Source organism: Tympanuchus pallidicinctus, unplaced genomic scaffold (genome assembly GCF_026119805.1).
Source record: "Tympanuchus pallidicinctus isolate F22 unplaced genomic scaffold, pur_lepc_1.0 scaffold1, whole genome shotgun sequence".
Lineage (NCBI taxonomy): Eukaryota > Metazoa > Chordata > Aves > Galliformes > Phasianidae > Tympanuchus > Tympanuchus pallidicinctus.
In genome coordinates this window covers 253,543-266,548 of record NW_026294618.1, presented here as the reverse complement: position 1 = coordinate 266,548, position 13,006 = coordinate 253,543, and the positions used below count along the sequence as shown (strand labels likewise).

General features: G+C 45.5%; 2 protein-coding genes across 3 annotated transcripts in view; both read right to left on the bottom strand.

Annotated features, from left to right (window-relative positions):
- The window catches only part of EVA1A (eva-1 homolog A, regulator of programmed cell death), a 192,535-nt gene that overhangs the window by 97,068 nt on the left and 82,461 nt on the right, over nt 1-13,006 (bottom strand). For both annotated transcript variants that reach the window (XM_052692604.1, XM_052692613.1), the window contains exon 5: nt 3,572-3,715. In XM_052692604.1, coding sequence (XP_052548564.1) covers nt 3,572-3,715 — 144 coding nt within the window. The remainder of the gene's footprint in view (nt 1-3,571; nt 3,716-13,006) is intronic.
- The window catches only part of LOC128085658 (uncharacterized), a 222,382-nt gene continuing 219,275 nt past the window's right edge, over nt 9,900-13,006 (bottom strand). The window contains exon 2 of the mRNA XM_052693374.1: nt 9,900-10,020. The gene's annotated coding sequence lies outside the window, so the exon portion shown is untranslated. The remainder of the gene's footprint in view (nt 10,021-13,006) is intronic.

Sequence of the window (13,006 nt, the reverse complement as noted above, 5' to 3'; positions counted from 1 at the left end):
ATGCACGGAGTTTTTGTAACAGAAATGCAAGACGCTGCACTTGGTCTTGTTAAAGCTCATGCAACAACACTTTTCCTTTAAGCCAGATTCATCAACTTAATTCTTTATGTTTGGAAGGTATTACAGAATCACAGAATCACAGAATTGTAGGGGTTGGAAGGGACCTCCAGAGCTCATCGAGTCCAACCCCCTGCCAAAGCAGGTTCCCTACAGCAGGTCGCACAGGAAGGCATCCAGGCAAGTCTTGAACATCTGCAGAGAAGGAGACTCCACCACCTCCCTGGGCAGCCTGTTCCAGTGCTCCGTCACCTCACTGTACAGAAGTTCTTGTGCACATTGGTGCAGAACTTCCTATGCTGCAGTTTCCAGCCGTTTCCCCTTGTCCTGTCTCCACTCACCACTGAAAAAGAGTCTGGCCTCGCCATTCTGCCCCCCACACCTTAGATATTTATAGGGTTTCTTACAACCAATAAAACACAGAGGCTGTAGGAATGAATCTCCAAGAAATTTGGAACTAGCTAATAAGAAACCAGAGCTGTTGCCTTACCTATGTATCTCTTGAAGAAGGCAGGAGATTAGGAATAGGGCTCAGCTCCTCCTGAAAAGTTACAGAAGAAGAGTCCAAGAGACTTTTTCAGATGTACTCCTCTCAGGACTTGGAGATGTCACATCACTTGCTGTTCACAGCTTCTCTATGCAAACTGCACCAGCACTAACAGCAGTTGTAAAGCCCACCTCAGCAAAAGGGCCACAATTTCTGCTCACAATACAAGTTTTGAATTTATATAATCCTTTATCACCTCACAAAGCAATCCCTCTTTGGATTTTTTTCTTTTTTCAGGAATTGCTGTCAGCGAGAGACATTATTCTCTGTCCAGCCCTGTTCATGCTTTAGCACCAAGAGCTGAGTTCAGCTGCCCTACAGCTCGTAAAGTTTCTCACAAGGAAAATGGCTGTTTGAAGGTCCTCCCATGCACACAGCACATCCATCAGTGGGCTTGCTCTTACCACCTCTTCTGAAGAGGCACTGATGGTCAGTAACTCTTGGCACGGACACATCAGTTTTTTTGTCGCAGGTAAGAGAAGTGACATCGTCAGTCAGACCACGGCTGAAGCGATGCCCAGAGAAACCTGTGACGTACATCTGTCTTGCTTCCAAGTGACACTAGGACTACTCTGTGTCTTTCACTTCTCTGCAGTGAAAACCATCAACGCCACAAACCCACTCTGCATGAATCCAGCATCTTTAACTGTAAGAGGTGGGGAAAAAAGATACGTATCCAGACACAGGTGACAGAAGAGATTGGCCTAAATCAAAAGAAATCCATCTGAGTCACTTTTCGCAGTTGCCATGCTATAATGGGATGGAAAGCAACGTGATAATAACAGGGTGGCAAAATATTTGGCTACAGTAAATGAGAACGAGCCCAAATGCTGTGGCTGTGTACACAGGAATGAAGGAAAAGAACCGCTTACCTTTGGAAGGCCTCAGGCATGCAGGGACCTCCAAGAAGACCCCCTCACCTCACTGCCAACCCTTAAATGAGGGCTCGGAAGGGGTGGATCCTGCCTTCAGCCTTTCTGGTTCTCAGTACACTGCATGCAGCTGAGCTCCCTGGGTTGGCCCTGCCCTCCCAAAAGTTGCTCCGCCACTGGCTCAGGCCATGACTTAGTCAAAGCCAGTCCCTTTTCACTCCCATGGGTTTTGTGAAAGTGAGAGAACATCACAGCAGGAGTAATAATGCATGCATCTTTATGAAAACCCAAACAAGGAGATATCCAACAGGAATACACCACATTTATTCTTTAAGCTATAAAACATCAAGTTGCTTGGTTTTATAATTTCTTTTAAGAGAATACCAGAATGATCCTTGATCCAGCATGGCCATGTGGAACTAGAATTTGACTTCTTGTTTAGTTGGGCTTTATATTTTGAAGGATTTTGTTTTTTGAGAGGAGAATTATGTGTCTGACGATCAGCTCAGACATGCTGAATCATGACATCTCAGATAGCTCAGATCGTGGTTTTGAGAAGGAACCATGGACCCCCTCAAATAATGAGGCAGATTTCACCTATTGGAAATCAAACCAGGGCATATTGTGCTCTCAAGCGTGACTCATTTCCTGATGCAGTTAGGCTTTAACTAGGAAAGCTGAAGTCATGCGAAGAGATCAACAGTGCCTTCTATAGTAGGCTTTGGGATCAGAACCGCAATGCGTGAAGGCTGCACAGGGCTTTGAAGGAGATATCTTCTTGGAAATGCATCATGGGGCCCTATTTGGTTTGTTCCTGATTTTGAATTATGGAGCCCACATCCCCATGAGAATGAGATTCTCTCCAATCTGTTTATGAAAAAAATAATATAGCAGTGTCAACTCCCTGGCAAGAAAATTTGCAAGGCTTTGAATAGATAGTATTTCTGTTTCTTGCTAAATCATCTCAAACAAAAACAAAGAAGTGACAAGGGAAAAAAAAGTTTAACATTCCTGCTGCTTCTGCCAAATGAAACAACAGCCAGGCAGGCGTTCAGAGCTTCATGCTCTTGATTCTTCGCTCTGTTTTTGAACAGGCAACACATCAGCCACACCACAGCATCTATTAAATTCTTTAGCATTCCATATCAAAAATCATATACCAGATTTAGCATGCTGCTGTTGCACATAGGGATTCATCCACAGATTTGCTGTTTGGAGACACAGCCAGCACCTTCTCTGCTAGATCAAATGGCTCATCTACTCAGCAGATCCAAAACAGCACCAGGATTTCTCTTTTCAGTGAATGTAGAAAGAAACAGAGGGAGAGGCAAAGCTGATCCTAGCAACAACTATACAAACAAAACCCTCAAGCAAATATTTTCATATCTATCAGCTACAAATGATCAAAATTTCTTAACTGGGAAAGTCAGACCTGAAGTTGTTTTCATACTGCATCGTTCTCTTCTGCAGCACAGGAGGATTGGTCAGATAGGAATACAGTGTCTACTCAGCACTGTGACTTATGATCCCAACTGAAGACGTATTATTTTCAAACAACAGTATTTTCTTAGGAAAATATTGCCATATTCACCTGAAGTTTCTTCAACGAATGCTGTGGGCATGGATTAGTGATTGCCTTATTGTTTGGTAAAAAATGAAACGCAGAACAAAATAAAAAGGATCCTGCTGTTAACCACAACTTTCCTGCAGGAAAATGAAACAGCAGGGTATCATTCAGGGTATAAGCACCTGATGGATCATCGAATCATTAATGCTGGAAAAGACCACTAAGGTCATCTAGTCCAGCCATCAAATGGGCTAACAGAACGTGCTGCCTCGAGGAGGCAGTGTTGAATGGGTTAACAAAATGTCATTTCCATGCTTCCTGCTTTTTCCTGTCAACCCAATAAATAGAAAAAGAGACTGAATTAAACCTCTCAGGTAATCCACAGGCTTTCCATTTAACCAAATGAAAATAACAATGAGCCAAGTGGAAGCTCAACAACATTTTACGTACATTCGTAACTCTTCTCATTTTTCATGTACTGCTGCTCATCAAACACGAACCCCAGCGAGAACTGATTTTGTGACTCACCACAGGTGTAGATGACATTCAGATGCTTTTGGATGCCGGGATAACAAGGATCTCCAAATTCATAGGTGCTGGCATATATGCTACAACTTCTTTTCCCATGGCAGCGCTTGATCATGAGTTGGAGAGCAGTAGCTGACTTGCAGTCTGTAAAGGAAAAAGGACAGAGCAGGGAAGAAAGATCTCAGGAGTCTCTTTCCAGTGCATTTATCCAGAAACACTACATGCTTCCTTGTAAATTAAATAACTGCCACAGGAAAAGAAAATACTTGTCTAACAGTTAAAATATGCATGTGGAATTTATGATTTGTATCATTTATTGGTTTATCATTTATTTAGCTGTCTGATAATGCAACCGATCGCAGCAACATGCAAAATTATTAGCAACTTTCCACTTCATGGGTATGAGCAAGATGGGCTTTGTGAACTTGTTCAGGGAAGAGTAAAATTGATTTGAGTGTGTAGATTTTTTTTCCAGATGTTGCTTGTTTCATTTTGAGAGGAAGAGAGAGAGTGAGTGTGGGAGGTTTGTGAGGTTCTTTAGCCTTTGCTATGTACAAAAGAGCTGTCTCAACTCTGCAGATTCCACACTGCTTCTGCAGACAGAAGTGGTCATTGTCCCTGTCTGTTCTTTGCAGATGCTGTATTTCTAAGGCTATAGTTTTTTACAGTTTTACTGTCCACCATCTAGGTAGAAATATTCTATTAATTGTGTTTGTTCCACGCAAGTATAAATATTTGTCAGATCAGGAGTTGAGAATAAGCAGAAGTCCCAAAGTACTCACCAGATTGTTTGCAACTGTTTTCTCATGTAAAACAGAGAGGACAAGCTCTCCAAATTTTCAATGCCAGACTGACAGTTTGCTTTCACTGTCCAACCACAGTCAATGACAGTGGGAATCAACAAGATAGTTTTTGTTTAACATTAAGAAGTTATAGCAATAGAAAATCTACGGAGAAAAGAATACAAATCCATTCGGTCACTCGTTAGGAAGCAGGGAAAGGGAAAGTGGACCCTGAAAGGTACTGAATGATACAAAAAGTATGATGGTTTAACACCAATAGGCAACTAAACACCACTATGTTGCTCTCTTTCTCTCCTTCAACAGATCAAGTGGAGAAAATATGATAGAAAAAGGATCACGGGTTGAGATAAGGACAATGAGATTTCAAACCAGTTACTGTTACAGAAAAACAGATGAAACATTAGGGAGATTAATGTAATTTGTGAGCTGCTGCTAACAAATGAGAGCAATAAGAACTGAAAGCAAACTACTAACACCTTCATCCCCACCCATCCTCCTTCACCTCCTCCTCCTGAGTGGTGCAGAGGAATGGCACACTGGGCTGAGTTACTCCTCAAGACTTACTAGGGCTGGCTGGTTCAGAACATGGAGCGAGAGAGCAGGAGTTGCTCCTGGGCTGCAGGGAGCTTCAGCTCTGCACCTGAAGCATCTCCTGCCCTCTTTCTGCACTGACCTTGGGGGTTGCAGGGCTGCTTCTCTCCCATTTCTCATCCTCTCTCCCCGCTGCTGTTGCACAGCAGTTTTTCCCTCTCCTCAGTCTGCTCTCCCAGAGCGCACCCAGCATTGCTCAGGGCTCAGCTCTGGCCACTGGCAGTCGCTTAGGAGCAGCTGGAGCTGGCTGTGATCTGACATGGATGGGGCAGTGCGGGGCTCTGCTCACAGAGGGCACCCCTTGCAACCTGCTGTTCAACAAATGCCAGAGGTTCCAACAGAAACATCTGCATTTGTGTTTTCGTCAAAGGTCCAGTAAGAGAAAGTCATCAAGTCTACTCACTAGATAAGATTTCATGGAGGGTATCTATTCTTTTTATTTGTTTTGGTTCCCACACAAAACAGACAGCATTCCAGGGCAGTGCAGTGGCCTCACTCCCCAACACTCCATGGGAGGATGAGGAATTACCCACACATCTTCAACGGCTGGTCCTGGGATCATCAGCCTTTGGGTTCTCCTCCTGTAGGAACAAGTAGTTTCAATGGTTACAAGCCGCAGGCTCTGCTCTCCAGCTCAGCAGGCTGGATTGACTCTGCAGGACCCAGTTCTGTAGAGTCAGCACACTGAATATGCTGTACGCGAACGTGACGATATCACCAGCTCCTCTGGACACCATCAGTCACGTCTTGGTACTGACAAGCTCCTTTCTCCCATGCAGAAAGCTACAATCTCGATCCATACTGACCTTAACAGCTTCATTGGCACTACAAAACCAAACAAGGCCTGAATGCTTACACACCAAGTTTAAGAGTTATCCTGTGAGCATGATTTTGCCAAGTGGCATTATGCCAGACACTGCAGAGGTCCAACGTGAGAAATCACAAGGGCTGTTTCCAACTGTCAGTTTGCAGAAGGCTTCCCTGGATATTCTGAGGAGAAGAGCAGGGGCACGTGGTAGAGGATTTCACCACACAGACACCATGTCAGCCAGTCACAGCACCGGGCAGCAGGCTCTTTCTCACTGTATTTAGTATAGCACGTGAGCATAATCCTGTTGCTATCTTTTTCAGGTAGAAGCTTCTCCCCAGGAGAAGACAGTCTTGCCTATGCTACCCACCAAAACCAAAATGCCATACTGCCAACAGACAGCTGTGAGACCCTGCTATGGCTTCTTTGCAGTCCCACCAGCCAATGCAATGGAGCCCAAGTTATAATGGCCAAGCAAAGAGTCACGCAGCTTCATCTGGCAGAGTGGGTCCTAACGCTGCTGTTCCTGTTTGTGTGTTAACTGTGCTAAGGACCAGCCTATGCTGTTTGGTTCGCATGCTTGCTGGTAAATGAAAACTTCCCCGTCCCATTCCCAGGCCCTGAGGCCAACTGTGTTGGAACAACCAACATTAATACTATTAAATACTCTTACCTTCCAAAATAGTGGTGAAACACGATAGGAATCAACCCTGTCCCATATACAACTTTAAACCAGTTTCTGGGCTGACTGTTAGTGTCAGTCGGGCCAAGACAACTAATTATGGCAACAAGTGCAGTGTAATTTAACAGAACAGAAGATCTTACCGTATCTGTACCCAGGCCTTGGCACTACTAGTTTGCCACATTCAGGTAAGCCTAGATACCCAACTTCTTAGGGCACTGTCACGGAGTTGACCAGATCAATCTATGTCCGTGACAGGGGCGACAGGCCTCTGCCCTCCCCCCCCACCCCAGTCCCACAAAAATGGGAAGGAAGGAAGGGAGGAAAAGAGCAGCGGCAACAATCTATGGAGGAAAACTTATTTTACTATAATATTGGAGTACAAGATAACACAATATATACAATTTAATTGAAATTGAGATTAATAAATCAGACAAGATGAGAGAGAGAGAGAGTTCCCGGGACCGATTCAAACCTGAAAAGCTTGGAACGGCTAGGAAAGCACCCTCAAACACCCACTGCAAGGCAGGAAGAGAGCGCCCCCCCCCACCCGGAAGGGCCAGATCCCGTGACTGCTGTAATGTATAGGGATAGGTAGCTGGGATTGGGGCAGTGACACTTTAATGCCCCGTACACTACATGATGTTTTGATGTGGAATACTGAAACCATAAAAAAAAAAACAAAAACATAGAACCATGACATTCCACCCCTTATTCTACATCGTTACATCATGCTTAGAATATATATATATATATATATATATATATATATATACACAAACAAAAAAAAAATGATTAAAATGCACACGTGACTATATACATATACATAGAATTAGTAACCGCACTCCTCCGGCATCAAGTTTCCTTGTGGTACACATTGAACATCCCCATTCTTCTGCATTACCCACCAAGTGGATCCTGGTCCCTGGGCAAAAACTGTACCACGGAGAGGTTTGCCCTTTCCAGAAGCTGGAAGAACCCAAACTGCCTTTCCTAACATGTTCTTTACATGTACAACAGGGACTTTATCTCCCTCTACGGTATGTAGGGAACTGGATTGGTTAGGACCATCACGATTGATAGATCCTCTGGTATTGACCAACCAGGTGGCTTCTGCCAAATGCTTCTCCCAGTGCTTAAATGTTCCGCCACCCAGTGCTTTTAGCATCGTTTTTAACAATCCATTGTATCGTTCAATTTTACCAGAGGCTGGTGCATGATAGGGAATATGGTAAATCCACTCGATGCCATGATCTTTGGCCCAAGTATTTACAAGAGAATTTTTGAAATGAGTCCCATTATCTGACTCAATCCTTTCTGGGGTGCCATGTCGCCACAGGACTTGTTTCTCGAGACCCAGTATGGTGTTTCGGGCGGTAGCATGGGGTACTGCATAGGTTTCAAGCCACCCAGTGGTTGCCTCCACCATAGTAAGCACATAATGCTTACCATTGCGAGATCGTGGCAAGGTGATATAATCAACCTGCCATGCCTCCCCATATTTGTACTTTTGCCATCGCCCTTCCTCCCACAGAGGTTTCATCCTCTTGGCTTGTTTGATGATGGCACATGTTTCACAGTTATGAATAACCTGTGCAATGGCATCCATAGTTAAGTCCACCCCTCGGTCTCTGGCCCATTTGTATGTTGCATCTCTCCCTTGATGACCTGAGGTCTCATGGGCCCACCGAGCCAGAAATAATTCACCCTTGTTCTGCCAGTCCAGGTCTATTTGAGCCACCTCAATTCTGGCAGCTCGGTCTACCTGATGGTTATTTTGCTGTTCTTCAGTAGCCCGACTCTTGGGCACATGAGCATCTACATGACGCACCTTTACAACTATAGTCTTTGTTCGGGCAGCAATGTCTTTCCACAGTTCAGCAGCCCAAATAGGTTTACCCCTTCTTTGCCAGTTATTTTGCTCCCACTGCTGTAACCACCCCCATAAAGCATTCGCTACCATCCACGAGTCAGTGTAAAGATAGAGCATTGGCCACCTCTCCCGTTCAGCAACATCTAAGGCCAGTTGGACAGCCTTTACCTCTGCAAATTGGCTTGATTCTCCTTTCCCTTCAGTGGCTTCTGCAACTTGTCGTGTGGGGCTCCACACAGCAGATTTCCATCTGCGATGCTTTCCCACAATACGACACGATCCATCTGTGAACAGGGCATATTTCTTTTCATTCTCTGGTAGTTCATTGTATGGTGGGGCCTCTTTAGCACGTGATACCTCTTCTCCTGGTGGTGTTCCAAACTTTTTACCTTCAGGCCAGTCCATGATGACCTCTAGGATTCCTGGACGGCTGAGGTTCCCCATCCGTGCTCGTTGTGTAATCAGTGCAATCCACTTACTCCAAGTGGCATCAGTAGCATGATGGGTGGAGGGAACCTTTCCTTTAAACATCCAGTTCAGCACTGGCAGTCGAGGTGCCAGAAGAAGCTGTGTTTCAGTACCGACTACTTCGGAAGCAGCCCGAACCCCCTCATATGCAGCTAAGATCTCCTTCTCAGTTGGAGTGTAGTGCTCTTCAGACCCTCTGTACGCCCGACTCCAGAATCCCAGGGGTCGGCCTCGAGTCTCTCCTGAGGCTCTTTGCCACAAACTCCAAGTGGGACCGTTCTCTCCGGCAGCGGTATAGAGGATGTTCTTTATACCCTGTCCCGTCCGTACTGGCCCTAGGGCCACAGCACGGGCTATCTCCTGTTTAATCTGTTCAAAAGCCTGCTGCTGCTCAGGGCCCCATGTAAACTCGTTTCTCATTCGGGTCACATAATGAAGGGGGCTTACAATGAGGCTGTAGTTTGGAACATGCATTCTCCAAAAGCCCACTGCACCCAGAAAAGATTGTGTCTCTCTTTTGCTAGTGGGTGGAGACATGGCAGTGATTTTGTTGATCACATCTGTCGGGATGTGACGACGGCCATCTTGCCACTTTATACCTAGGAACTGAATCTCTTGGGCAGGTCCTTTCACTTTGCTTCGCTTAATAGCGAAACCAGCACTCAGAAGAATTTGGATCGTTCGCTCTCCTTTTGTAAAGACTTCTTCTGCTGTATCGCCCCACACAATGATGTCATCAATGTACTGCAGGTGCTCAGGAGCACTGCCCTGTTCCAATACAGTTTGGATCAGCCCATGGCAAATGGTCGGGCTGTGTTTCCACCCCTGGGGCAAACGGTTCCAGGTGTACTGAATGCCTCTCCAGGTGAAAGCAAACTGTGGCTTACATTCTTTGGCCAAAGGAATGGAAAAGAAGGCATTAGCAATGTCAATGGTGGCATACCATTTGGCTGCTTTTGACTCCAGTTCATATTGGAGTTCTAACATGTCCGGCACAGCAGCACTCAGAGGGGGTGTGACTTCATTCAGGCCACGGTAGTCCACCGTCAGCCTCCATTCTCCACTGGCTTTACGCACTGGCCATATGGGGCTGTTGAAAGGCGAGTGAGTTTTGCTGATCACTCCCTGGCTCTCTAGTTGACGAATTAACTTATGAATGGGGAGCAAAGAATCCCTGTTGGTGCGGTACTGACGCCTGTGCACCGTTTTTGTAGCAATCGGTACCTGTTGCTCTTTTACTCGCAGCAGCCCCACAACAGATGGATCTTCTGACAGGCCAGGCAAAACAGACAGCTGCTTAATGTTGTCTGTGTCCACAGCAGCTATTCCAAAGGCCCATCGATACCCCTTAGGGTCCTTGAAATGCCCCCTTCTGAGATAATCAATACCTAGTATACATGGAGCCCCTGGGCCCGTCACAATAGGATGTTTTTGCCAGTCCTTACCAGTGAGGCTTATCTCAGCCTCCAACACAGTCAATTCTTGAGAGCCCCCGGTCACTCCAGAAATATGGATTAACTCTGTCCCTTGGTGACTCGAGGGCATCAGAGTGCACTGTGCACCAGTGTCCACCAGTGCCTTATATTTCAGTGGTTCTGATGTGCCAGGCCATCGAATCCACACAGTCCAATATACTCTATTATCCCTTTCCCCCTCCTGACTGAGGGCAGGGCCCCCCTATTCATTACCTGTGGTAACTGGAGCAACTGCACTGGTGGTTGATCTGCTTTGTAATTCTTTCACCCGGGCTCGTAGTAGAGGAGTAGGTTGACCGTGCCACTTCCCCATGTCTTCTCCATGGTCACGTAGGTAATACCATAAGGCAATTCGCGGTGTATTACCCCTTACTTGAGCTGGAGAGCGTTTGCTTCTAACAGCTGAGATCTTTGATGGTGCACGTGAGAAGGAAGGTTGTTCATCTTTAGTTAGGTGGGCTTGCATAGATTTCATCATCTCCTTCATCTCCTTCAATAGACTCATTTGATTATCCTGATCTTCATCAAGCGTTTCTGATACTGCTACAGGTTTGTCGCGGTTAATCAGTTGAGACACTTGCTCCGTCATTTTTGATATCGCAGCAACGGCAGCATGAATCGGGGACAGCAATTGTTCGTAGTTTTGGAGCGTAACAATTAATTCATAAACTAAGGGCGTTCTCTGTTGTTCGTTGAATCTGTCACACGCTGACATCAGTGTAGAGGCATATTTGTCCGGCGCTGTTGTCACGATTTTCTGCCATATCTCAGGCGTTGTCCTCACTCTTTCAGGGTCGCGGTTTTGTTGTGGGTCGTTAGGAACAAAGTCAGGGTCATACAGCATTTCCACCACGCCTATTTCCCTCAAATACTGGATACCCTTTTCAACTGTATCCCATTTTTTCATTGCAATCTTCAAGCCATTTTTGAAGGGATACTTTTCCTTCACGGCTGTTAACACTCGTTCCCAGAGGGAGGCAGCCTCATCCGAACATCGACTAATTCCTCTATCAATAGCTGGATCTCTGGCAATGGCACCAAGTTGGCGAGCTTCATTACCATCCAGAGACAAGCTATGGGCCCCACTGTCCCAACAGCGAACCAACCAGGAAACAAGAGTTTCATTCGGGCGCCGTGTAAACTCCTTTCTTGAACCTTGGATTTCAGTCATCTTTAGAGGCCGGCGAGTAGTAATAGAGACTTCCTCTTCATCACTCTCTTCTGCACGTCTCTTAGTTTTCCCTTTTGCCTTTCGCGATGGTGGTGGTGCTGAGGAGGGCCCCTCGCCTGGATCTTCCTCCACCTCCTCCTCCTCTTCTTCTCTTTTTCGTTCAAGACGCGAAGACACTCGTTTCCATTTCTTGCCCTCCACAGGAGCAACTGGTATTGTTACTGGTGTCTCCTGTGATTGATTAGATTTGACTTGGGGATTTTCCCCTTTAGCTTGAACCTCAGCTCGGAAACTCTCTCTCTCCAGAATGGTATTATATAGGGCACGGTAAGCACAAGCCAAACCCCAAAGAAGTTGTACCTCCTTAGATTTATGTAAGCCGCATAGTCCCTGACTCAAATACTGGCTTAGTTTCTCAGGATCCCATAGGTGTTCAAGAGTAAAATCCCATGACACTGCGGGTCCCCATGCTTCTAAGACCTTTCCTAAACCTCTCCATATTCCCTGCCAGTCATCATTCTCTAGTTTTGGGGAAGACTCCTTATTATGAATGCGTTGGAGTACACTCAGGAGAATTGATGACACGAACAACAACAACAACATGAGTATTAATTCAAGACTCGTAAAACGTTTGACAAACCGAGAAGAAAACCCTGAGACTGGTCTGAACATTGTGTTGTTTGTAAAATTAGCTATTCCATTTGGGATGTAGCTGTTTGTGAAATTAGCCATTCCTTCTGGGATGTAAATGTCAAAGTTCAAATCATACCACATTGCAAGTAGGTAAAACATAGGTGTCTCCATCAGTGCCCTTAGGTAGTTATATATGAATGCAATTCCACAACACGTAAGTATGAGATGGATTATTGGCCAGTAGGTTGTGACTAACACCATTGCTTTAAATCCTTTACACAGCACCCCCACGATAACGAGTGGGTTCATCACTGGTGCTTGCTAAAAAGGGGTTAATGAATTGAAGCTAACAAGAGGAGGAAAAAAAAAAAAAAAGAAAAAAGGCACTACCCAGACTAAGTAGTGCTCAAAGTTTACAAATATCCCAGAACACTGGCAGTACGCCTAATCTTTCAAGGTCAGGTTTTCCAGCACAGAAACCTGAACTACTGATAATGCTCCCTAACGAAGCTCTCTAAGAGCAGAGAGAAAAAGAGATTCGTTCTAACAGCTAAAAAGCAGCGAGCCCCACGTTGGGCGCCAAAATCTGTCACGGAGTTGACCAGATCAATCTATGTCCGTGACAGGGGCGACAGGCCTCTGCCCTCCCCCCCCACCCCAGTCCCACAAAAATGGGAAGGAAGGAAGGGAGGAAAAGAGCAGCGGCAACAATCTATGGAGGAAAACTTATTTTACTATAATATTGGAGTACAAGATAACACAATATATACAATTTAATTGAAATTGAGATTAATAAATCAGACAAGATGAGAGAGAGAGAGAGTTCCCGGGACCGATTCAAACCTGAAAAGCTTGGAACGGCTAGGAAAGCACCCTCAAACACCCACTGCAAGGCAGGAAGAGAGCGCCCCCCCCACCCGGAAGGGCCAGA